Here is a 22,871-nt window from a genome sequence, read left to right on the forward strand (position 1 = left end):
GCGGATGGCCACGCTTCAGTCCCTTCTCCATTCTCCTCTCTAAGGTTTTGGGCACACACATGTGCCTGCATCCTGCAGCCACGATTCCAGGATTCCAATCATGGTTGACTACGTGGGAGACCAGCAAAGTAACCATTACGCCATCTGCTGGTCCACTCCCCTACCCCTTTCTGGGTATCTGGGTTGGGGGACCTTGTCACGCTTTTACAGGGATACTTTATTCAAGGATCTGGAGCTGGCTAGCATAGTGATGTGGCTGTTGGTTTGGGGTGAGAGTGGAGCCTTGGTGCAATGACCGCTGAGTCCTCAAACCTACAGCTTATGGAAATCTAAGTGGCCCAGAGGCAGTGCAGTGGGGCTTGAGAAGTTGAGCTCTGCACTTAGACTGCCTGGCTTCAAATCAAGGGGGGCACTAACCAACTGGCCTAGTCATTTGTGGCAAGTGATTTAACTTCTCTGAGTCTCAGTTTCTTCATCTGCAAACTGGGAATAGTAATAGTACCTATCTCACGGTAAGTGCTCAGTAAGCGTTAGCCATTATGACTATTGTATCATTATTACTGTCATACGCTTTAGTTTCCCTCTCCTCACTGTCCTTACAAGTTAGGGCCCGTCTTCAGGTCTCTTTTTTACCTTTCCAATGTAGCATTTATTAGGTCATTAATTATGTACTTATTTCTAATCCATTAACCCTCTTCCCCACATACACACACCCCTGCCCTGGGATTTGAACCTTAGACACTAGAAATGTTTGTCTTGCTCACTAGTTTATTCCCAGCAGTAGCATAGGACTTGGCACATAGTAGGTGTTGAATTAGTAAATGAGTTGGTTGGTCCTTGAACCTTTGCAGAGGCCTGTTTGATTTGGGCCTCAGTTTGGGCAGAACCAGTTGTGTGGCCTCTGAAGGACATGTCTGTTTTCTTTCTGGAGATGGCAGGTCTAGATTTGAACCCAGGATTCTCTGCTGCCAGAGCCCTTATATTTCTTTATACACACACACACACACACACACACACACACACACATATGTGGATTTTATATATAGAGAGAGAGAGAGGAAGAAAAGAAGCCCCCAAGTCACCACTGCAAGGTGGATAAATGAGATGATGGAGGTAAAGGAAGGCGGCTGGAGTGTTCTGGCGTGAGCTAGAACCAGACCGATGCCAAATTCGATCTGCCATTTATGAGCTGTGTGATTTTAGGCAAGTTTCTTACCCTGTCTGTGTTTCAATTGCTTCTTCTGTTAGATGGGGATCATATCTTCCCATTATGGAGTTGTGAGCATTAAATGAGCAACTCTATACTGACTTCAGTGTCAGGGCGAATAGTGCGCACTCAGTACCAGCAGATGGTAGTCATTCTCTTTACAGCACTTATGTCAGGCAGCCGTGGGTGACAGCTGGTTTGGGAACCCAGGCCTGCACTCAATATTCTTGGGACTCTTGGATTATGCCCTTTCTGGACTATGGGGCTGGTCTGGAGACTGGTTGCTGCAGCCCACTTTGGCCAGTCCTACGCCATCCTAACCTAGCCTGCTTGCCTGGGGTGCTCTTTTCTTCCAGCAATACCTGAATACCTTCTACGGCTGCCCCAAGGAGAGCTGCAACCTGTTTGTGCTGAAGGACACACTGAAGAAGATGCAAAAGTTCTTCGGGCTGCCCCAGACAGGTGACCTTGACCAGAACACCATCGAGACCATGCGGAAGCCACGCTGCGGCAACCCGGATGTGGCCAACTACAACTTCTTCCCCCGCAAGCCCAAGTGGGACAAGAACCAGATCACATACAGGTGCCTAGACAGGGCCGGGGGAGGCAGGGCCATGGGGTTGGGAGACATCAAGCTTGCCTTCTCCCTTCACAGGGAATCATGATGATTTGGCTTAGGAAGTTTGCACACAAAGTTCTAAGAAAACGGAGTCCGATAGACCTGGACTTGAGTCTCACAGTATTGGGGTGTTTATTTTTCAGTGCTCTGAGCACTGGCTTTCTAATCTACAAAATGGGACTAGAAAAATGCTTTCTCATAGGGCTGGCTGGGGGACTAAGCTAGATAGCATATATCTAAAGTGCTTCCACAGCGTCTGGCACAGAGCAAGAGTGTAATAAATGTTAGTCATCGTCGTTATTAGGATGGGGTCATTGGGATAGTCAGAGGGAACTCAATGACTGGTGGCTAATTGGATTTTTATATTATAGAGCTGCTATAATTGGCTGCTAATTGGGCTAGTGGGCAATATGGCTGGTGCTGGGTTCCAATGGTGAGATCTCTGCCCCATGTCTCATAATGCATTGTTTATGTCCCTGTCCACTTCCTGCCCCTAACCAGAAGTGAGAGTTGAGACTTCTGACACAGGGCCTGAAAGCGTTGGCTGGTTTGGTGCTTCATGGGACCTCAGGGCACTCTGGGAAGGCTCTGCTCAACATACACACACATCGACCTCCACACACGTGCATATGTGCACATGCACGTGTGCACGCACGCACTTATTTTCCCACATTCATGGGCACACACCCACATAAATGCACACATTTGCAGACATTTGTGCATGCTCACATATATGCACATGCATATATGCACATACTTGGCACATGTACACACTCACATGCATGTTCTACCACCTCCAGGATCATTGGTTACACACCTGATCTGGACCCAGAAACAGTGGATGATGCCTTCGCTCGAGCTTTCCAAGTCTGGAGTGATGTGACCCCTCTACGGTTTTCCCGCATCCATGATGGAGAGGCTGACATCATGATCAACTTTGGCCGCTGGGGTAGGCAGAGGAGAGGTTGGCAGGGGGTCAGTGTAGACGGGGATCGGGGGGTGGGGGGATTATATGGACATTGCAGGAGCGTAAGGTAGCTTAAGTAGGTGAGTAGAAGTGTAGACACTGGAAGTGGTTTAGACAGTGGCAACACCACACAGCGCAGACAGTGGAATGCCGTGTAGCTGTGGAGGCAAATGATGAGCCACACCATCACCTGGAGGCTGTGTCAACCTGAAGTGCTTACACAGTAGTATGGTCTGATATACTGCGTGTCCACTGGGGGAGCCGCTGGGTACATTTGACTACTTAAATTTAAATTTAAGTATTTTTAAAATTTAAATTTTGAGGCCAGCCAGGTGGTATGGTGGTTAAGATGACTGGATCCTACATGGCTGACTGCGTGGTTTGAGTCCTGGATCCGTCAGCTTAAAAAACACACCAGGGGCATGTCCATGAGTGCCCAAAAATCCCAAGAAGAGAATGGAGGAGAGGGGATTGTGGTATGACCCTCCTCCCTGGGGCGATTTCTCACTTCCTCTCTGCCCTGCTTTGGCAAGTGTGTGCTCCCTGAAGCAAAAACTAAAATAAATAAATAAATATAAAATTCAATTTCTTAGTTACACTGGCCACATACCAAGTACTCAATAGCCACATGAGACTAGTCGATATTACTGAATTGGACACCATTATCACAGGAAGTTCTGATGGATGATATAGTAGACCCTGAAGAATAGTAGATGTAAGAATGTTCGATACAGGGGGGCAGTGTAGACATGAGAATAAATAGAATAGGCCTTGACTTAAAACTGTCATGTGAGTTGATGTGAACACTGGCAGTAGTCTAGACATGAAGGTAAGTAGTGTAGAGATTGAGTAGTCTGGGTAACAAAATAGGTGTAAAGGTTAGTGTTGTAGGTTTTGGTAATATGGCATGAAGCAGATGCTATGGTTCAGAGTGCAATGTTGACAGGAGGGTAAATGGCATAGACATTGGAGACAAGGAGAATATGTGGTGAGGACTGATGTGGCACTGTAGGTATGTGGGTAGTATGGTGTCATTGGTGGTAGTATAGACAGTGAAATTAGGTGGTATACATACTAGGAGTGACATAGATTTGAGAAAATAGTGTGGATTGTAAGATGAAAACAATCAGGTCAGCAACTCTCTGTGTTCTGAGTCCTGAATAACCCCCATGGGACAGAAGTAGGGGACAGATACTAGGTGGGCTAAGCAGCCCTAAATGTGGATTTGGGTGTGGATGGGTTTTAGGGTCTAGCTAGGGCAGCCAGAAGAGGAGACCCACTGTGTGTTTCAGAGCATGGAGATGGATACCCCTTCGATGGCAAGGATGGGCTTCTGGCTCATGCCTTTGCCCCAGGCACTGGTGTTGGGGGAGACTCCCACTTTGATGACGATGAGTTGTGGACCCTGGGAGAAGGGCAAGGTAAGAAAGAAACCCTCCACATGTCCCAGACCTCCTTTCCAGTCTGTTACCTAGCAAAACAAACTATGGCGTCCCTAGTAACCTTGGGTACCTCTGTCTGCTCTAATGGGACCAGAGAAATAGGAAGGGGAAGTCACACACCTGGTGAGTCAGAATCTTGATCTCCAGAAAAAGTCCTAGAGATTTTGAACCTCCATCTTCTGTGTCACTGTCACAGTGGTCCGGGTGAAGTATGGGAACGCCGATGGGGAGTACTGCAAGTTCCCCTTCCTGTTCAATGGCAAGGAGTACAACAGCTGCACAGACACGGGCCGCAGTGATGGCTTCCTCTGGTGTTCTACCACCTACAACTTTGAGAAGGACGGGAAGTATGGCTTCTGCCCCCATGAAGGTGAGTATCCCCCTGGGCCCTGAGCGTTCCACCACAGATCTTTGTCCTTCCCCAGTTATGCTCTTGTTCTCCACATTCTCTGGGTCTGGCACTGCTGGTTAACTGGCATCCCCCTCAGTGTCCATCTTTCAGACCCCACTCTCCTGATTTGAGCCATCGTTACGTTTCTGTCAGCTGTACCATTATTTATTTAATACTTTGATTACATTCATTTTTTTTTAAGTCTTATTGTTAGCGATAATATACGTGAAATCACAGGTTGGAGGTTCTAATTATTTTTTTCTGACATTAGAATGATCTTAGACTATGAATATGCCCAGGAGTTTGCTCTAGAACTACTCCGCATCCCAACCAAGATGGTGGATTCAAGGGCTTAAAGAGAGGTTTGGGGATACGTGGAGCACCTGGCAGTGGGCTAGGGCAGAAGGACACAGACCAAGGCTGGTATTCTACCTGGCTTGGGAAACGCAGCCCTGGGAATTTCGGTCATTGTTCCTGCCCTGGCCCTGATGTTGACTCTACTAATGCTAATGAGAGAGAAACGGAGAAAGTGAGGGACCGAGTGTGTGTGGGGGAGGCGGGGGGAGGGACATGGGGACTTTACCTTCTGTCTCACTTGATTGCTGTCTTTCTGCCAGTCCAGTCTGCCAGCTTATGTCTGAATCACTGTGTGGCAAAGGGAAAGGAAAAGGCATTAATTAGGTTTGCCTTGGTATTTGTGTGCGTGTTTTTGTCAGTGCTCTGAGACGGCATTTTCAGAGATTTGAAGCCGCGTGGGGGGGAAAGCTTTAGTAAAGGAAGAAGAATTTGGACATGTACACTCAATCCCTTGTAAAAACGTCCTTGACACACATAATCATAAGGCACAAAAAGGCAGTGTATAATAACTTCACTGAGTCCTATTTGATGATTCTAAAGGCTGGAATCTCAAAAGAAAATTAGGGGAAGTTAGAGAAAGTCTTAACGTTTTTATAAATACTACCTTTTCCACCAGCCCATAAAGACACTTTAGTCTACGTAGACTACAGACTCATATTTTTTGACTAAAATGTTATGTTTATGCATCTCTCTAACCTCATTGGGACTAAACGTGCTAAGTACCTACCATCTCGACGAAAGACAACAAATAGCTCATTCATTTCCTTCCTGTTTACCCTTTTATTACCAAAACTAAACATTGTATTAAGAGTTAAAGCCATTGACCATTAATAAATGAGATATTTTAAAATAAAAATATCTTGTATATCTTGCATTTCCCCGTAAAGATCCAGGTAGTGTTAACTCTTCCATCTATCAACCCGCTGATCAGAACAGATATCTTGGTAAGAGAAATGCAGGAACAGCTGTATTTTATAAATTTGGGAAGGGTTTTTCCCTGCTCTGGTCTTTAGCCAGGTGCAAGTACGCAAAACATGTGTTTGGACCTCGAGGCAGAGGTTCTCCTTACTCAGCCCCTCCTGACTACTGAGTCAGTGTCTGCTTTTCACCATCCTTGTTGGGGGTGGATCCAGAGGGGACAGGGGCTTCCTGGGTGGTAGAAATGCAGCTGATTTCAGGGGGAGGAGCATGATTGGTCTCAGTCAAGGTTAACACTTTGCTTCTCCCCACTCCGAGGCGCCAGTATCTGGACTCAGTTTTGTCCCTTCACTAGGTCCCATTTCTTCTGGCACTTTTTTACAAGGCCTCTTGGTTGGGGGATAGGGGAATAATGCAGATATGGGCCCCAGGTTCTGTGGTGGGAGGCCAGCGACTGGCTTTTATTCTGGCCATGGTGGAGTTAACGGGGGCTGGTGAGGTCACCTCTGGCGCAGTTGTGTACAGATGGTCCTTGTTACGCACTTGCGGTTTTGCTAGTTGGCAATTTCAGAGACACACCATTTTGTAGCCTTGGGGTGGGTGAGGGGATGTGAGGACAAGGGAGAACCCAAGATATACAGGCCATACTCTGCATCCTGCTCACCCCCCCCCAACCCTCCAGTCATGGCACCTGTCCCGGAGAGGTCAGGGTGACAGCCTGGAGCATGTATTAGAAGGTTCCCAGAGACACCACCTCCTCCTCCTTCCTCCTCCTCTTCATTGCTCCTCTGCTTCCAGCAGGGACCTCAGTAGAGCCGTTCAGGAAAGGGCCTGGGGTTGAAAGGAGGTGAAGTTTTTGCTGTGTGTGTGTATGTGTGTGTGCGTGTGTGTGTGTGTGTGGAAGAGAGAGACAGAAAGAATGAACAAAAGAGAGATTGAGATTAGAGTGCTTTGTAATTTTTTTTACGGCCTTCATTCACTTGTTTCATTTATGTGACCATGAGCAGTTCCAGAACCAGCTTTCTCTGAGCCTCAGTTTCCATGTGTATCAAATGAAGAGAGAATCTTTTGGTCCTGCCCACCGTGAGTGATAAATTAGGTTGTCAGGAAAGTCATACCATGTTTTTTTATGCAAAAATGCATCACGACTTTCCAGACAACCCCATATTTAGCAATTTAATGGTGTAAGCATTGATTAGGCTGAGTGGAAGGTGACTGTGGGTCTGCTATGTGCCAGGTATTAACCATTTCATTGCTAGAAGTCCGAAGGTTTCAGGAAGATCAGATTGGCCATAGGTATGGGTCTTCTCTTGGTGTTCAGAGAAGCAACTTTTCACTAACCAGTAAAGATGGTTTCTAATTTATTTTTCAAGAGAGATTTTTTATTATAGGGCACGTGTGCTTACCAGAGAGACAGAGACAGAGAGACAGAAAGCAAGAAATCACTCCCTGGGAGGATGACCACACTGCAATTCCTTCTCCACTCTCCTTTTGGGATTTTGGGCATGCCCACATACACACTTGTGTGAGTTTCAAGCCTCCGGTTCTGGGACTTTAACTACGGTCAGCCGTGCGGGAGTCCAGCGACATAACCATTATGCCATCTGCTGGTCCCTGGTTTCTAATGTTTTAACCATGCAACATCTTTACTGGTGCAAACCTATAGGTGGCTGACTAGCCAGCCCCATGCCCATATAGGTGCCTCTCTCTCAGCTGCATTCTCCCCCTTTCTCCCTGCTCCCAGCCCTGTTCACCATGGGTGGCAACGCTGACGGACAGCCCTGCAAGTTCCCGTTCCGCTTCCAGGGGACATCCTACGACAGCTGCACCACCGAGGGCCGCACTGATGGCTACCGCTGGTGCGGCACCACCGAGGACTATGACCGTGACAAGAAGTACGGCTTCTGCCCGGAGACCGGTGGGTGTCCCTGCCTCTCCCTGAGCCTCAGAGTCCAGCACGCTGCTGTCTGATAGAAAACCCACCAGACTCCTCCCTCCTCCCAAACTCCTTCCCCCAGGCTGGGCTGCTAGTCAGAATACTTAGCTGGTACAGACACTGGGCATTGACAGCCAGTTCAGTTGACCTGGTGGTGCCCAAATGCCTGACCTGCCCAGGCCCCTCTCTGTCTGACCCACAGCCTTTTCCCTCAGCCTCCCTGACAGGCATTTCTCTCTCCCTCTCTCTGACCATGCTGTCTCTCATCTGTGCCTTTCCTACCAGGTATCTCTATCTTTTCGTCTCTGTTTTAGTAAGGACCCCCTCCCTCCCTTCCTGTCTTCCTTCCTTTTCTCTCTCCCCTCTCCTTTCCATTCCTCCCTTCCTCCGTTAGTACTCCCTGCTTTCCTCTGCCTCTATTCAAACGTGTTTACTGAGCGCCTGCTAATGCAGCAGACATGGAGACTGGGCTCTGCAGACCCTGCCTAGTGGGGCTTTTAGTCTAGGACAGAGTGTTGGCGCCATCAACTCTGCCAGCCCCTTTGCCACTGGCAACTCTGCCTCACCCTTGGGAGGCTAATTGCATCTCTGGAATTGGACTGCCTGGGTTTGAATCCCGGCGCTGATACTTCCTCGCGTGTCTGCTCAGTTAGGTTTCTTAATCTGTCTCAGCGCTGGTTTCCTCATCTATGAAGTGGCTTACCAGGTGGTCCCTACTGCATGAGTTTTTTGTGAAGGGCAGGTGGGGTGTTCTAAGGCTCCTGATCCAGTGCCTGGGACAGTGCAGTACTCAGTAGGTGTGGTTTGTTGTTCTGTTACTATTTCTTGGTGGAGGCCTAAGACGCTCTGCCCTTGAGCTGCATCTCTCCTCCACAGCCATGTCCACTGTGGGTGGGAACTCAGAAGGTGCCCCCTGTGTCTTCCCCTTCACCTTCCTGGGCAACAAGTACGAGAGCTGCACCAGCGCTGGCCGCAGTGACGGAAAGATGTGGTGTGCCACCACGTCCAACTACGATGATGACCGCAAGTGGGGCTTCTGCCCCGACCAAGGTACGGCCCTGACCACTGAGCAGAGACTCCTGACATCGCCCCTCTACCCCACGCCAGAGACCTTCCTGAGGTCCCACCTACCTCAGGCATAGACACTGCCCCCAAACACCCCTCATCGTGCTAGGGACACTGTGCCTCCCCAGACCCACCCACCTGAGCAGAGATACCGCCCATCCATGGTGAAATCAGGTCCCACTCATCTACATAGAGGCACCGCCTCCAAAATAAGAGCCCCTCCACCCTGGTACCCCCTTCCTGGGTAGAAACTGGCCTCCCGAGGAGATGATGCTCCACCACCCCTCCAGGAAGGGCTGTCACTACCAGTGTCCAAATCCTAGACACAGACTACTCTGCCCCAGAGAGATGATTCTCCTAAGAGACACACACACTCCAAAACAGAGATACCTTCAAGGAGCTGGATGAGCAGGAGAGGAAAAGGGAAGAAGCCCCCTCCTTGCTCCTACCCTACATTCTACACAGCACAGGAGCGCCCTAATCCCGCCCACCCCATCAGCACCATCCTTTGCCAAGGTGTGCATGGCGGGTCCTTGTCAGCACTGGGTGCTGAGACATCACTGCTAGACTGGGGTGAGAGAGTGACCAGGAGATAGCCTGTGACCTCCCGTGTGGTCAGTGTAGTGAGCAGGGGCCTGAGTCATTGGGCTCAGAGCCCCCCTGATGGCCACGATGGTTAGGTAAGAGCCTACTCCAGGGCCTGCTGAAGTTAGGGCAGATGCTTTCCATGTTACTTATATTCTTTTTACTCACAATGAGATGGAATTTGATGAATGCCAGCTGACAGCCTGGCCAAAGGAGTTCTTATCTTTCTTTTTTTTTTTTTGGAGTTTTTTTTGCTATAGGGCATACACTTGCCAGAAAGACAAAGAGACAGAAAGCGAGAAATCACCCCTCAGGGGGGTGGTCACGCTGCAATCCCTTCTCCATTCTCCTCTCTGGATTTTTTTGTTTTTTTGAGAGTTTTTTTCGCGATAGGACGCATGCACTCGCCAGATAGACAGAGACAGAGAGACAGAAAGTGAGAAATCACCCCCCAGGGGGGATGGCCATGCCGCAATCCCTTCTCCATTCTCCTCTTGGGATCTTGGGCCTGCACGCACACGCACCCGGCGTGAGTTTAAGCCACCGGGTCAGGGACTTGAACCACGGTCAACCACATGGGAGTCCAGCGACATAGCCATTACACTAACTGCTGGTCCCAATTTTTTTTTGAAAGAGAGATTTTTATTTTTTTGGAGAGGCTTTTGCTATAGGGCACGTGCGCTCGCCAGACAGACAGAGAGATAGAAAGCGAGAAATCACTCCCCCCCCCCCCCGGGGGGATGGCCATGCCACAGTCCCTTCTCCTCCATTCTCCTTTCGGAATCTTGGGCACGCACGCACACATGCCGGACGTGAGTTTTAAGCCACCGGGTCCCTGGCGCAAACTGCGGTCGACTACATGGGAGTCCAGCGACATAGCCATTATGCTAACTGCTGGTCCCAAAAGAGAGATTTTTGATATAGGGCTTATGTGCTCACCAGAAAGACAGAAAACAAGAAATCACCTCCCGGGGGGGATGGCCATGCCTCATTCCCCTCTTCTCCATTCTCCTCTTGGGATCTTGGGAATGCATGTACACACACCCAGCGTGAATTTCAAGCTACCAAGTCCAGGATTCTAACAGAGGTCAACTATGTGGGGTGAGTCCAGAGCCTTAACCACTACGCCACCTGCTGGCCCCAAGAAGCTTGAATTTTGTGTTCTCCAGCACACAAGCAGCCAGCCCTGGAATGGGACAGGAGGACTCTGGCTGACCCCATTGAAAGCAATAGACATGGCTTATTAGTCCCAGAACTCTCTGGAGGAGGAAGGATCACTATGAGCCCTTTCCAGGGCTCCCAGCCCCACCATGGCGATGTCCTCAAACGTCTCCACTGTTGGCTTCAGATCCTGACTCCTCTCATCTCTCTCCCTGTCTTCTACCCCCTCCCTGTCTGCGGCCTTCAGGGTACAGCCTGTTTCTTGTGGCTGCCCACGAGTTTGGCCATGCCATGGGACTGGAGCACTCACAGGACCCCGGAGCCCTGATGGCGCCCATTTACACCTACACCAAGAACTTCCGCCTGTCCCATGACGATATCAAGGGCATTCAAGAGCTCTACGGTATGCCTTGGTCCCGGGCCCCTGGGCAGGGCCTGGGGAGGTCATGCAGCCCGGGATGGAGGTACTGGGCCCCTGGGCAGGGCCTGGGGAGGTCATGCAGCCTGGGATGGAAGTAGTGGGCTCCAGTTCTGCCTCTGCCACTCACTAGCTGCGAGAGATTGAGCAACTCTATAAATCTCTCTGGGCTCAGTTTCCTCATCTTTAAATGTAGCTGGTTATCATGAGGAGTAAAGGAATTACTCCTTGAGGAAGTGCCCTCCCCCATTTCTGGACACACAGATGGGCCCTTAACTATACTGACTCTCTTGTGGGCATAAGAATCAGTTTTGGCTTTGAATCCTTGGACAACTCACTGAACCTTTCTGAGCCCCTGTTTCCTTATTTGTGAAGTGGGTGTAGTGATACTCACCTCCCAGGGATATAGAGAGACTGAGGTGCTATCAGTGAAGAGCATTTATGAAGTATGAAGGGCCTCTAGGCTTTGGTCTCTCTTCACCCACCTCTGTCCAAGACCAGGCATCCTTTATCTTACCGAGCTTTCCTCCAGAATACTGCTCCTCGGACCCTTAGGTCAGGTGGGCTTCCCTGGGAGAACTCCTGGAGCTAAGGAGAGTCTAAGGTTGGGTGTCCTCTCCCAGGAGCCTCCCCTGACATTGACACTGGCACCGGTCCCACCCCCACTCTGGGACCTGTCACTCCTGAGATCTGCAAACAGGACATCGTCTTTGATGGCATCGCGCAAATCCGCGGCGAGATCTTCTTCTTCAAGGACCGGTGAGTACAGGAGTTTGCTGCTTGTCTGCTTGTCCTCCTTGTCTTCTGTCCTTCTGAGTCATTCTTCCTGTGCTCCACCCTTTGCTGAGGACCCCTCTGGGGTTCTTCACAGAGTGACCCCTGTTAGATTATTTTTGCTGTGTATCAAGCAACCTGCAGAACTCAGTGGCTTACCACCTCTTTTGCTTCTTCGTACTCTGTGTGTCTGCTCAGTGTCTTGATTCCCACCTTCAATTTAGGTTCAGGTAGGCTTCGTATGTCAGTCACTCTCCTGGGATTAGTGGCTATTCATGGCAAATTACAGGGTGCAAGAAGCCAAATGCAACCACGCAAGTACATGTACAAACCTCCACTTAACTCATGCCTGAGAACATTCCATCAAGCGAAGCAAATCACAGCGCCAAGCCCAACACCTCCCTTAGACAGTGGTACTGCAGTCACATGGCAGGGCACTCATGGGTTGTAGGTAAAGGCCCTCACTCAGTTGACAAGGGTGAGATTCACCCTCATGCCCTAGCCTCCTGGGTGAATAGCAAGCAGTATCTAGGGTCTGTTTGTTCATCTTTGATTGTCCATTCGTCCATCCGTCCATCCATACCTACCTACATTCTTATTCACTATCCATCATGATCATCCATTATCTTCCTACCTGTCCATCACCTCTTATTGCCTCCATTTATTTATCCATCTGTTCATTGATCCATTCATAGAATGTAGTAGTAGAAAAAGTGGACACTGGAGCTAGATTGTCTGGTTAGAATAGTACAGCTGCTACACACTGGCTGCATGATCATAGGCAAGCTAATTCAGTATGCTCTTTGTACTTCTATTCCTTCATCACTAGAATGGGACTAATAATCCAATCTGTCTCACAGGGCTATTAGAAGAATGATAATAGATGAGCTTAGTGCTTGGAACAGTGCCTGCCACAGAGTCAACGTATTCGATCATGTCAGCTCTCATAGCAGCAAATAATTGTTTGGCCTCTACTGTGCCAGATGTTTTGCTAGGCTCCAGTGTCTGTGGGAGGAAACAGGGTGGTCTGGGGGCCGAGGGACTACTCCATATGTAGATCAGTGTTCTCAAAGAGAGGTCCATGGGCCTCTGTACCAGAACCGCCAGCACTCTGTGTATTAGAAGTGTGGCTTTCTGCCCCCAGCTCCAAGCCCTCTGACTGGAATGTGCATTTTACCAACTTCCCCAATAGTTCCGATGCTTGTCACTGCATGTGCACCACCAGTCTGGGAAACAGAAGCATAGAGAACTGACAGTAAAGCACAGCAGAATGAAAGAAATGGGATTGTAGGGACATTAGCAAAATGCTTCTGTGGGTATGTCCTAATTGAGGAAGGTTTCACAGATGAGGTGGTATTTGAACAGAGCCTTTGAAGAGAAGTAGGATTCTGGTGGGCGGTGATGGAGTGACAGGTTGGGAGGGTGTTTAAGACAAAGGCTGCAAAGCCAAGAGAGATCATAGAGATGTGAACATCCCTGGCTTATTCAGAGGGTATCAGAGTGCTTGGTGAGGCTCGAAGATGTTCCATATGCATTTGTGAAGGGCTTCCTCTGCTCCAGGCACTGGGCCAAGTGCTGGAGTCCAGCTGCCCTGTCCTTCATTGTCTGCTGTCCCGTAGGGAGATGGCACAAATGCAAATGAGATAAGACTCAGAATGCCATGAGAAGCCAGATGCATCAGGCCTTGAATACCCAAGCAGGATATATAACAGTAGATGTCACTGCTGCCTTGCAGCACCCGTGACAGGGGTGGGGAAGGGGTCAGTCAGGGCCCAACTCTCCGGCAATGTCCTTATCCTGGAGCGCCTCCCACTGAGGAAGTCCTGATCATATTCCAAGTCATCTCTGGTCTGCCACATCCTAGTTTCTTTCAAATGGAAGCTGGTGGGTGTTGAATGGGTGCATTGAGTTAACGAGTAAACATGTAAGCCATGACCATGTGCACAGTTGATGCTAGGTAGTGGGCAGATAAGGAGGACAGTATTTGCAGGAGGATTAAACTTGGACTTTGGAATCAGACCTGGATTCGAATCCTGGTAATTCCTTAACCTCTCTGAGCTTCATTTACCAAATAAGGATTGTGATACCTTTGTGTATTAAGATATTCTGCCAAAGGTAACAGTGGCCCCTCACCCCCTACCCCATGCCAGTTCAAGCCAGCTTAAACAGTGGAGAGAAACTGCTCTCACATGATGCGAAGTTCATGGGTGGGCTGTCTCCAGGGTCAGAAAGAAGGTCAGTGACTCCATGTCCACTGCCTTCATCCCCAGGCTGGGTTCCCTCGTGGTGGTAAGTTGGCTGCCAATGGCAATTGAATTCCTACACACATATAGCGGGAGAGGGAGAGTGAAAGAGAGAGAGAGAACACACGCACATGCATACAGAGATCCCCAGATGTGAAATTTCTCCGTGTAGTCTCTCTGTGCTGACTTAACTGATACGGCACCTACTGAATCCGTAACAGCTGCCAGGCAATACTGAACTCTGATTGGCTTAGACCAGTAGTTCTCAGACTTTGACATATATTAGAACCATCTGGAAAGTTCTTTCAAACACAAATTCTAAGCTCCAAGTCCAGAAAGTCTGAACTATAGATCTCAGGTAGGATCCAATTATTTGCATTTCTAAAGAGTTTCCAGGTAATCTGTTGCTGCAGATCTGGGGACCACATTTTGAGAATCAGTGTCTTGGACTAATCAGTATCTACACCTAGGATGGGAACTGGGGTCACAGGCCTGGAGAGGTGAAGGATGGGTCATACATGTGGAGTCTATGAAGGATGATAAAGAAGTGTATTAGTAGATACTGGGTAGACCATAAGAGTGCATATTAATCTTGTAACATTGTGAGGCTTAAATTATAAGGTACTACATTGCATGGCACTGTGTAGGCCCTCAATAAATAAATGATGTCCAGGGACCAGCAGGTGGACACTCCCACATGGTTGGCCACGGTTCAAGTCCTGGACCTGGTAGCTTGCTTTCTCAGTTTCCCCCTCTCACTCTGTCTCTCTATGATCAAATTAAAAATAAGTGAATGAGGGATCAGCAGTTAGCGTAATGGCTGTGTTGCTAGACTCCCATGTAGTTGACTACGGTTCGAGTCCCGAACCCGGTGGCTTAAACTCACACTGGGCACATGTGCGTGCATGCCCAAGATCCCGAGAGGAAGAAGGAGGAGAAGGGATTGCGGCGTGGCCATCCCTCTGAGGGGTGATTTCTTGCTTTCTGTCTCTCTTTCTCTCTCTGTCTTTCTGGCAAGCACATGTGCCTTATAGCAAAAACTTCTCAAAAAAAAAAAATTTTAAAAAATGATCATCCCTATTCTTGCTGAAGTGCAGGAATCCATTCCATTGCAACTTAGGAAATGCTTTTGAATGCCATTAACCCTGCCTCAAGTGCCTTCTAATCAGATAGAGTTAGACAAACACTACTGTTCCAGGCACAGTGTTGATGATTTTCAGAGACTTGGTGGAGGAGGGGGAGCATGGAATGGACAGGTAGTCAAAGAAGGCTTCCTGGAAGAGGTGGGAAGGGTAGATTAAAGAGGGTTGCTTCTCAGCCCTGGCATCTTGCAGAAAGGGACTCTGTGCATTCTCTAGTTCTTCAGCCTTCCTGATTTTGTCTCCCTCTCCCCTCATGGAATCATCACTGGGATGTTTCTGGGTTAGCTCAGAGAGGTGTGAGTGGTTAGAGTGGCAGAGTGACTAAAGATGTGATTTCCTGTATCCTCTCCCCATCCCCAGGTTCATTTGGCGGACAGTGACACCACGTGACAAGCCCACGGGACCCCTGCTGGTAGCCACATTCTGGCCTGAGCTCCCAGAAAAGATTGATGCTGTGTATGAGGCCCCGCAGGAAGAGAAGGCTGTGTTCTTTGCAGGTGTGTGGGAAGGGTCCTGCCTTGGCCCTGGCCCCACCAGGCTCTGCACCAAGGTTCCTACATGGCCCAGGCCCACTCCCTCCCTCACATCATAGTTCCTGTGCACCTGTGGGCGTTCCTCCCCTTTATAGACCCATTTTTCCAGCCTCATTTCCCGAGGCGTGGGATCCATCTGGGAGATTAGACACCTGGCATCAATAATGTGAACCCACGGAGTGAACATTTTGTTCTTTTTATTCTTTTTCAATCCTTCTGCTTCCTTTCTATATGAAAAAAAAGTCAAGGTAGTGCTATTGTGTTCCTAATACTTTTCTAGTGCTAGAGCCTTCGGCCGGTCACAATTTTAGTTAGAATTTTTAATACTGGGTAGACCATAAGAGTGCATATTAATCTTGTAACATTGTGAGGCTTAAATTATAAGGTACTACATTGCATGGCACTGTGTAGGCCCTCAATAAATAAATGATGTCCAGGGACCAGCAGGTGGACACTCCCACATGGTTGGCCACGGTTCAAGTCCTGGACCTGGTAGCTTGCTTTCTCAGTTTCCCCCTCTCACTCTGTCTCTCTATGATCAAATTAAAAATAAGTGAATGAGGGATCAGCAGTTAGCGTAATGGCTGTGTTGCTAGACTCCCATGTAGTTGACTACGGTTCGAGTCCCGAACCCGGTGGCTTAAACTCACACTGGGCACATGTGCGTGCATGCCCAAGATCCCGAGAGGAAGAAGGAGGAGAAGGGATTGCGGCGTGGCCATCCCTCTGAGGGGTGATTTCTTGCTTTCTGTCTCTCTTTCTCTCTCTGTCTTTCTGGCAAGCACATGTGCCTTATAGCAAAAACTTCTCAAAAAAAAAAAATTTTAAAAAATGATCATCCCTATTCTTGCTGAAGTGCAGGAATCCATTCCATTGCAACTTAGGAAATGCTTTTGAATGCCATTAACCCTGCCTCAAGTGCCTTCTAATCAGATAGAGTTAGACAAACACTACTGTTCCAGGCACAGTGTTGATGATTTTCAGAGACTTGGTGGAGGAGGGGGAGCATGGAATGGACAGGTAGTCAAAGAAGGCTTCCTGGAAGAGGTGGGAAGGGTAGATTAAAGAGGGTTGCTTCTCAGCCCTGGCATCTTGCAGAAAGGGACTCTGTGCATTCTCTAGTTCTTCAGCCTTCCTGATTTTGTCTCCCTCTCCCCTCATGGAATCATCACTGGGATGTTTCTGGGTTAGCTCAGAGAGGTGTGAGTGGTTAGAGTGGCAGAGTGACTAAAGATGTGATTTCCTGTATCCTCTCCCCATCCCCAGGTTCATTTGGCGGACAGTGACACCACGTGACAAGCCCACGGGACCCCTGCTGGTAGCCACATTCTGGCCTGAGCTCCCAGAAAAGATTGATGCTGTGTATGAGGCCCCGCAGGAAGAGAAGGCTGTGTTCTTTGCAGGTGTGTGGGAAGGGTCCTGCCTTGGCCCTGGCCCCACCAGGCTCTGCACCAAGGTTCCTACATGGCCCAGGCCCACTCCCTCCCTCACATCATAGTTCCTGTGCACCTGTGGGCGTTCCTCCCCTTTATAGACCCATTTTTCCAGCCTCATTTCCCGAGGCGTGGGATCCATCTGGGAGATTAGACACCTGGCATCAATAATGTGAACCCACGGAGTGAACATTTTGTTCTTTTTATTCTTTTTCAATCCTTCTGCTTCCTTTCTATATGAAAAAAAAGTCAAGGTAGTGCTATTGTGTTCCTAATACTTTTCTAGTGCTAGAGCCTTCGGCCGGTCACAATTTTAGTTAGAATTTTTAAAAACTCATTTTTAAAAGGAAATTAAAATAAATTTATTCTAGCAGAGATAGTTATGGAAAGGTGGCATTTTAACCCAGAGCAGATAGTGAAAACTCACCCTCCAGGAAGGATGGCCATGCCATAATCTCTTCTCTTTCATTCTCCTCTTGGGATTTTGGGCATGCACACATGTGCCTGGTGTCTTTTACAAGCCACCATGTCAGGGACTCAAACTGTGCAGTTGTCCATGTGGGATCTAACCGCCTTGATCACTATGCTACTGACTGACTCTAAAACAATTTTTTTAAAGTTTTTTTTGGCCATGGAATACGTGCATTCACTGGAAAGAAACAGAGAGAGATAGTGAGAGGTAAAGTAAGAAATCACCCCCCGGGGGGATGGCCATACCACAATCCCTTCTACTCTGTTCTTCTCATGGGATTTTGCATATGCATGCACACGTGTCCCAGAGTGAGTTTTAAACCACCAGGTCTGGGACTCAAACTGTGATTGGCTATGTGGGAGTCCAGCACCTTAACTACTACACCATCTGCTGACCCCCAGACAATTTTTTTAAATAAGCTTATTTTTAAAGATTCAAAAATTAATTCCCTAAAAGTAAAATCCTATGAAAATAATAGTGAAAAGAATCTTTAGATGTGGCGAAAATCAAGGTAAGGTCTCTATGGCTGAAGCTTGGGAAGTTCTGCTCATTTGACCTGGATTTGAGCAACCTGCCCTGTGGGACACAGTCCCTGCCCTGACGTTGCTTGCAGACTACCCAGGGAGACAAACAGCCAGGCTATTGGGAAGAAGTGCAGAAAGGGCTCTGAGAGGGTACCTGCCCGTCTAGGTGAGAACACAAGAAGGCATTTTAGTGTCAGCTCAGAGCTCAGCTGACTATAGGTCCTTATTGTTCCGACTCCCAACTTGTCCATCCCACAGTGATCATGGTCCTGGCCAAGGCAGCGGCTTGCTCAGGGCACCTTTGTGGAAACTAGAAGAAGATGTGCCTTCTAGCCAATTTGTTTGACAGGAGGTCACCACTGCATGAGGCTGGAATAGTGTGGGAGACCTGGGTTTGTATCCTGGACCAGCCTGAACAGGCCAGGAATGGTGGCACTTGCCTATAGTCCTAACATGGAGACTGGGATGGGGGATCCCAACATGTGAAGCCCTGTCAAAAATACCTGTCATTCCCCCTCCCTCTCTCTATCATAAAAAAGAAAAAGCAAAGAAAAGAAAAAGAAGAAAGTGCCTCCTTATGGCAGGCCTGGCACTTAGAGCATATGGCCTGGTGAGCAGAGGCCAGGGTGAATCTTATCCCCCCACTCGCCTTCTTGGATGGGCACCTTCTGCAGTCAACTTGAAAACCCTGTGCATGAGCCCTGATTCTGGCACTAAACCCAGAGTGAATAGGAACTCTTGTCCTTGATGACAATGGCCTCAGTGGGATATCCTGGTAGACAGATGATGGGAGGAACAGGCCAGCCTGGGGGATTTCAGAACTGGCTACCAACACACCTTTGCTTCCATTGCAGGAAATGAGTACTGGGTCTATTCAGCCAGTACCTTGGAGCGAGGGTACCCCAAGCCCCTGACCAGCTTGGGATTGCCCCCTGATGTCCAGAAAGTGGATGCTGCTTTTAACTGGAGCAAGAACAAGAAGACATACATCTTTGCTGGAGACAAATTCTGGAGGTAAGGGAGGGGAGAGGGTAGGATAGCGGCATGGCTGGCTGTGTGGCGACAGGAGACACCCTGTGGCCTCATGCTTCTGGGGCCAAGTTCAGAAATTGGTGAGTGTCCTAGGTGTCTAGCCTGAGAAGTCGCCAAATAATGAATCTCTGTTGTGCACATTACTGATACAATTCTGGTCAGAATCTTTTTTCTCTTCTCAGTAACCTTTTCATTTGGCTTACATCCAGTCTGGAGCCTCACATTTTGCAGTGAGTCACAGAAAAAGGGAGTAATAAAAATAAAGATAATAGCTACTACTAGTGACCCTATGGGCAGACATGATTCAAGGGCTCTCGGAGATGGATAGTATCATTATTAGTCCCTTTTACAGTTGAGGAAATGAGTTCAGAAAGGTTAAGTATCTAGCTTAAAAGTACACAGCAAGTAAAGAAGGGTTGGTATTTGAATCCTGGCGTCTGGTTCTGGGACCACATGCTGATTTCATTGTATTATTCTGTGCTCGTCATAGTAGTGCCCCAAGAGCTGGGGTGGTGGATGCAAGGATGGCAGGGGACAGAATATGAAGCTAGAGATGGATGTAGCAGCTGCCTGTGTGAGCTGGCATCTACAACAGGCCCCTGAGAAGCAGCGGGCACTCTCTGGCCCCATGCTCTGGGTACAGGCTGGCAGAAGGTAGTTGGGAAGCAGGTAGCTCACTATTCCAGGTCATCCGAAGGTCTGGTTCTCAGAGGCCACGGTCAACGCTAAGGAACTAACGAACCCAGTGTCCAGGAATGGTTCATAAAAGGCAGCCCGAACCTCAGGAGTTTGATCCTAATTCGTCACACTCTCCAGAGGAGGAAAGTAAGGTCCAAAGAAATGAAATGACTTGTCCAAGCTCTTTATCAGGGGACATCACAAAGTTTATGGAAAATGGAATGAACGTATGCATTTGTTTTGGTGTAAAACTTTTAAAACATCCATGTATAGTTTTTTCATAATAGATATTTCCTATGACCTATGGACAAGGTCATTTTGTGAGTGGGGAAGGGGTAGTTAGTGCAAAAATTCCTTGAGGTGTCTTTTCATTCTCTCTTTCTATGCCTGCCACCGAATCTGGGTCCTATCCAGTAATATTTTGTTTCGTTTTGGTTTGGCTTAGGTTTTTGTCACAGGGTATGTGCACTCGCCAGGTAGGAAAGAGACGGAGAGACAGGGAGAGGGAAAGTGAGAAATCGCCTTCCAGGATGATGGCCACACTAAAATCTTTCTCCTCCATTCTCCTCTCCAGATTTTGGGCAGCACGCACACACACCCGGTGTGATTTTTAAGCCGCCAGGTCTGAGACTCGAACCGGTTAGCCCTGTTGGAATTCAGCTGCCTTATCACCATGCCACCTGCTGGCCCCACTCAAGAACTTCTTATAGGGCATTCCCTGAGGCCTATGAGGCCCCAACAATCCCATTTCCTTCCTAAGGCCTCTCTCCTCTTCCTCGTTTATTCTCCAGACCCCTCCCCTCCACCCCCACTGCCTTGCATTCAGAAGCTGCTAATGTCCCAGGCTGCCTGTGTTGAGCTGGAATTCCAGACATATTGCTAAGACACTTAGCAGCCAAGCTGATTGATATCTCAAGCCCGGAGAAAGAAAACATCAGCCAGGAAACCACAGAGCAGGCTTCCCACCCACAGGCTCCGGAACACTCCCAGGCACATGCACGTACTGCAGATGGCGTGTCGGCCTCAGGCACGCCGAATCTGCAAATCTTAGAGTCATGGACAGCGAGAGTCGTGGAATCATAGAAACGTGAATCTTAGCGTTATAAAGCTCTAGCGTCTTTGAATCATGGTGTTGGGGACAATTATGATCACCCTTCCACACACCCTGTGTATGTAAACATAAGAACAGACATACCCATGTGTGAAAAAGAGTGTGTATGCACACACACACCTACGCGGTTTACAGCAGTGCCTTGCCAAGTTTCTGGGCAAAAAAGACCACTGCCAGAGCTTTTATGCAACAAGCCTGCCTTCCAAAGCCAGGGTGCAGGACAGACAGCCTTTTCTGCAGAGGAAGCTCCATGAGACTTCCTTAAAAGGGGCAGAACTGAAGGCCCTATCAGAAGCTCTGGGCTGGGCTTCCAAAGGAGGCAGATTACTTTGCCAAAAGAGGTGATTAATGAACTTGAAACACTGGCCCTGGTGTCGAGTCTGCAAAGGCCCCAGAGGCATTCTGCCAGAGAAGGAGTGAGAGCTCAAGAGTCATGGAAAATGAATAGCTGCCTCCATGTGCCAGGGATACTCAGCCCCTGCGTTTAGAGGCTTCCACTAAGCCCACAAATATTTATGCAGCATAAATATGTGCCAGGCAGTTAGCTAGGTGCTGGGAGACAGTGGTCAAGAGATAGTAGAGGGACCAGCAGCTGGTGTAATGGCTATGTCTCTGGACTCCCATGTAGTCAACTGTGGATCGAGTCCTGAACCCAGTAACTTAAACTCACGCCAGGTGCATGTGCATACGTGCCCAAGATCCCGAGAGGAGAATGGAGGAGAAGGGATTGCCATGTGGCCATACCCACTGTGGGTGGGGGATGATTTCTCGCTTTCTGTCTGTCTCTCTCTGTCTTTCTGGTGAGTGCACGAGCTCTATAGCAAAAAAAAACCTCTCCAAAAAAAAAGAGAGAGAGAGAGATAGTAGAGATAATTACTCCCATGGGGCTGGCAGGTGGTGTGGTGCTTAAGGCATTGGACTCTCAGATGGCTAACCACTGCTCGAGTCCCAGACCTGGCAGCTTGTTTTTTCACTTTCCCTCTTTATGTCTCTCATTAGTTAAAATAATAATAATGATAATGATAAAATTAAATAAATAATTAGAGAGTAGGTTACTCCCTGCCCTTGTGAAGTTTATAGCAGAATGAGGGCAAGAAACATATAGACACATTTGAATCAAATAATGATGACTCTATTCAAGATCTGCCCCACATCCCAGGCCTAAGGCTGTGCATGTCACCCAGATTTATCATTCCGTCTCATTAAGGTAGATATTATTAGCCCCATTGTCTAGGCGTGTAAACTGAGACTGAGGTGGTTCAGGAAACACACACAGAAAAGCTGGGACACACTGTAGTTCCTATAGCTGCTGAGATGTGTAGTGTTACAGGAAAGAGTTTTGGAGCAGTGTACCGTAGGAGGGAGACACTATACAAAGAGAGGAGGAGGACAAAGAGGAAAGAGAAGAGATATAGTCCCTTCAGAGCCAACCTCTTCTAATGCCACAACACTGTGTCCCTTCTGGATGAAAACAACTCGGAAACAAATGACCTTATTCTCTATACCTTGGTTTCCTCATCTATAAAGTGGGATTGGTTCCTGCCCTCTCTACCTTCTGTGGTAGAATAGAAAAATGAGGGCAAGTTCAAGGATGGGACACATATCTCGGAGCCATCATAACCCTAGGGAATGTCAGTAGAGGTGATAAGGGTGGGAGTGTTGGAGTTTAATTTAGAGGACTTGGTTTTAATGACCTAGGACAAGAAAGCTCGTTGGGCAACCTTGTTTGCAAGTAATAGTATTATGATGCTGCTGGAATTAAGGCAGGCTTTTCTGGTAGTTCTCAGGGTGATAGGCTGAGGGGGAAGACCCCTTAGAAGGGAGCCAGTAGGGCAAGCTGTGGTTGGGGCCATGGGGATGACG

General features: G+C 48.4%; 1 protein-coding gene across 1 annotated transcript in view; it reads left to right on the top strand.

The window, feature by feature from the left end:
- Positions 1 to 22,871, top strand: part of MMP2 (matrix metallopeptidase 2) — a 30,092-nt gene that overhangs the window by 1,439 nt on the left and 5,782 nt on the right. The window contains exons 2-11 of the mRNA XM_014587777.1: positions 1,564 to 1,790; positions 2,627 to 2,775; positions 4,086 to 4,214; positions 4,432 to 4,605; positions 7,646 to 7,819; positions 8,714 to 8,887; positions 10,896 to 11,051; positions 11,690 to 11,825; positions 15,586 to 15,722; positions 19,042 to 19,201. Of these exons, the coding sequence (XP_014443263.1) occupies positions 1,639 to 1,790; positions 2,627 to 2,775; positions 4,086 to 4,214; positions 4,432 to 4,605; positions 7,646 to 7,819; positions 8,714 to 8,887; positions 10,896 to 11,051; positions 11,690 to 11,825; positions 15,586 to 15,722; positions 19,042 to 19,201 (1,541 nt within the window). The 5' untranslated portion in view covers positions 1,564 to 1,638. The remainder of the gene's footprint in view (positions 1 to 1,563; positions 1,791 to 2,626; positions 2,776 to 4,085; positions 4,215 to 4,431; positions 4,606 to 7,645; positions 7,820 to 8,713; positions 8,888 to 10,895; positions 11,052 to 11,689; positions 11,826 to 15,585; positions 15,723 to 19,041; positions 19,202 to 22,871) is intronic.

Source organism: Tupaia chinensis, unplaced genomic scaffold, assembly GCF_000334495.1.
Source record: "Tupaia chinensis unplaced genomic scaffold, TupChi_1.0 Scaffold000235_1, whole genome shotgun sequence".
NCBI classification, from domain to species: domain Eukaryota; kingdom Metazoa; phylum Chordata; class Mammalia; order Scandentia; family Tupaiidae; genus Tupaia; species Tupaia belangeri.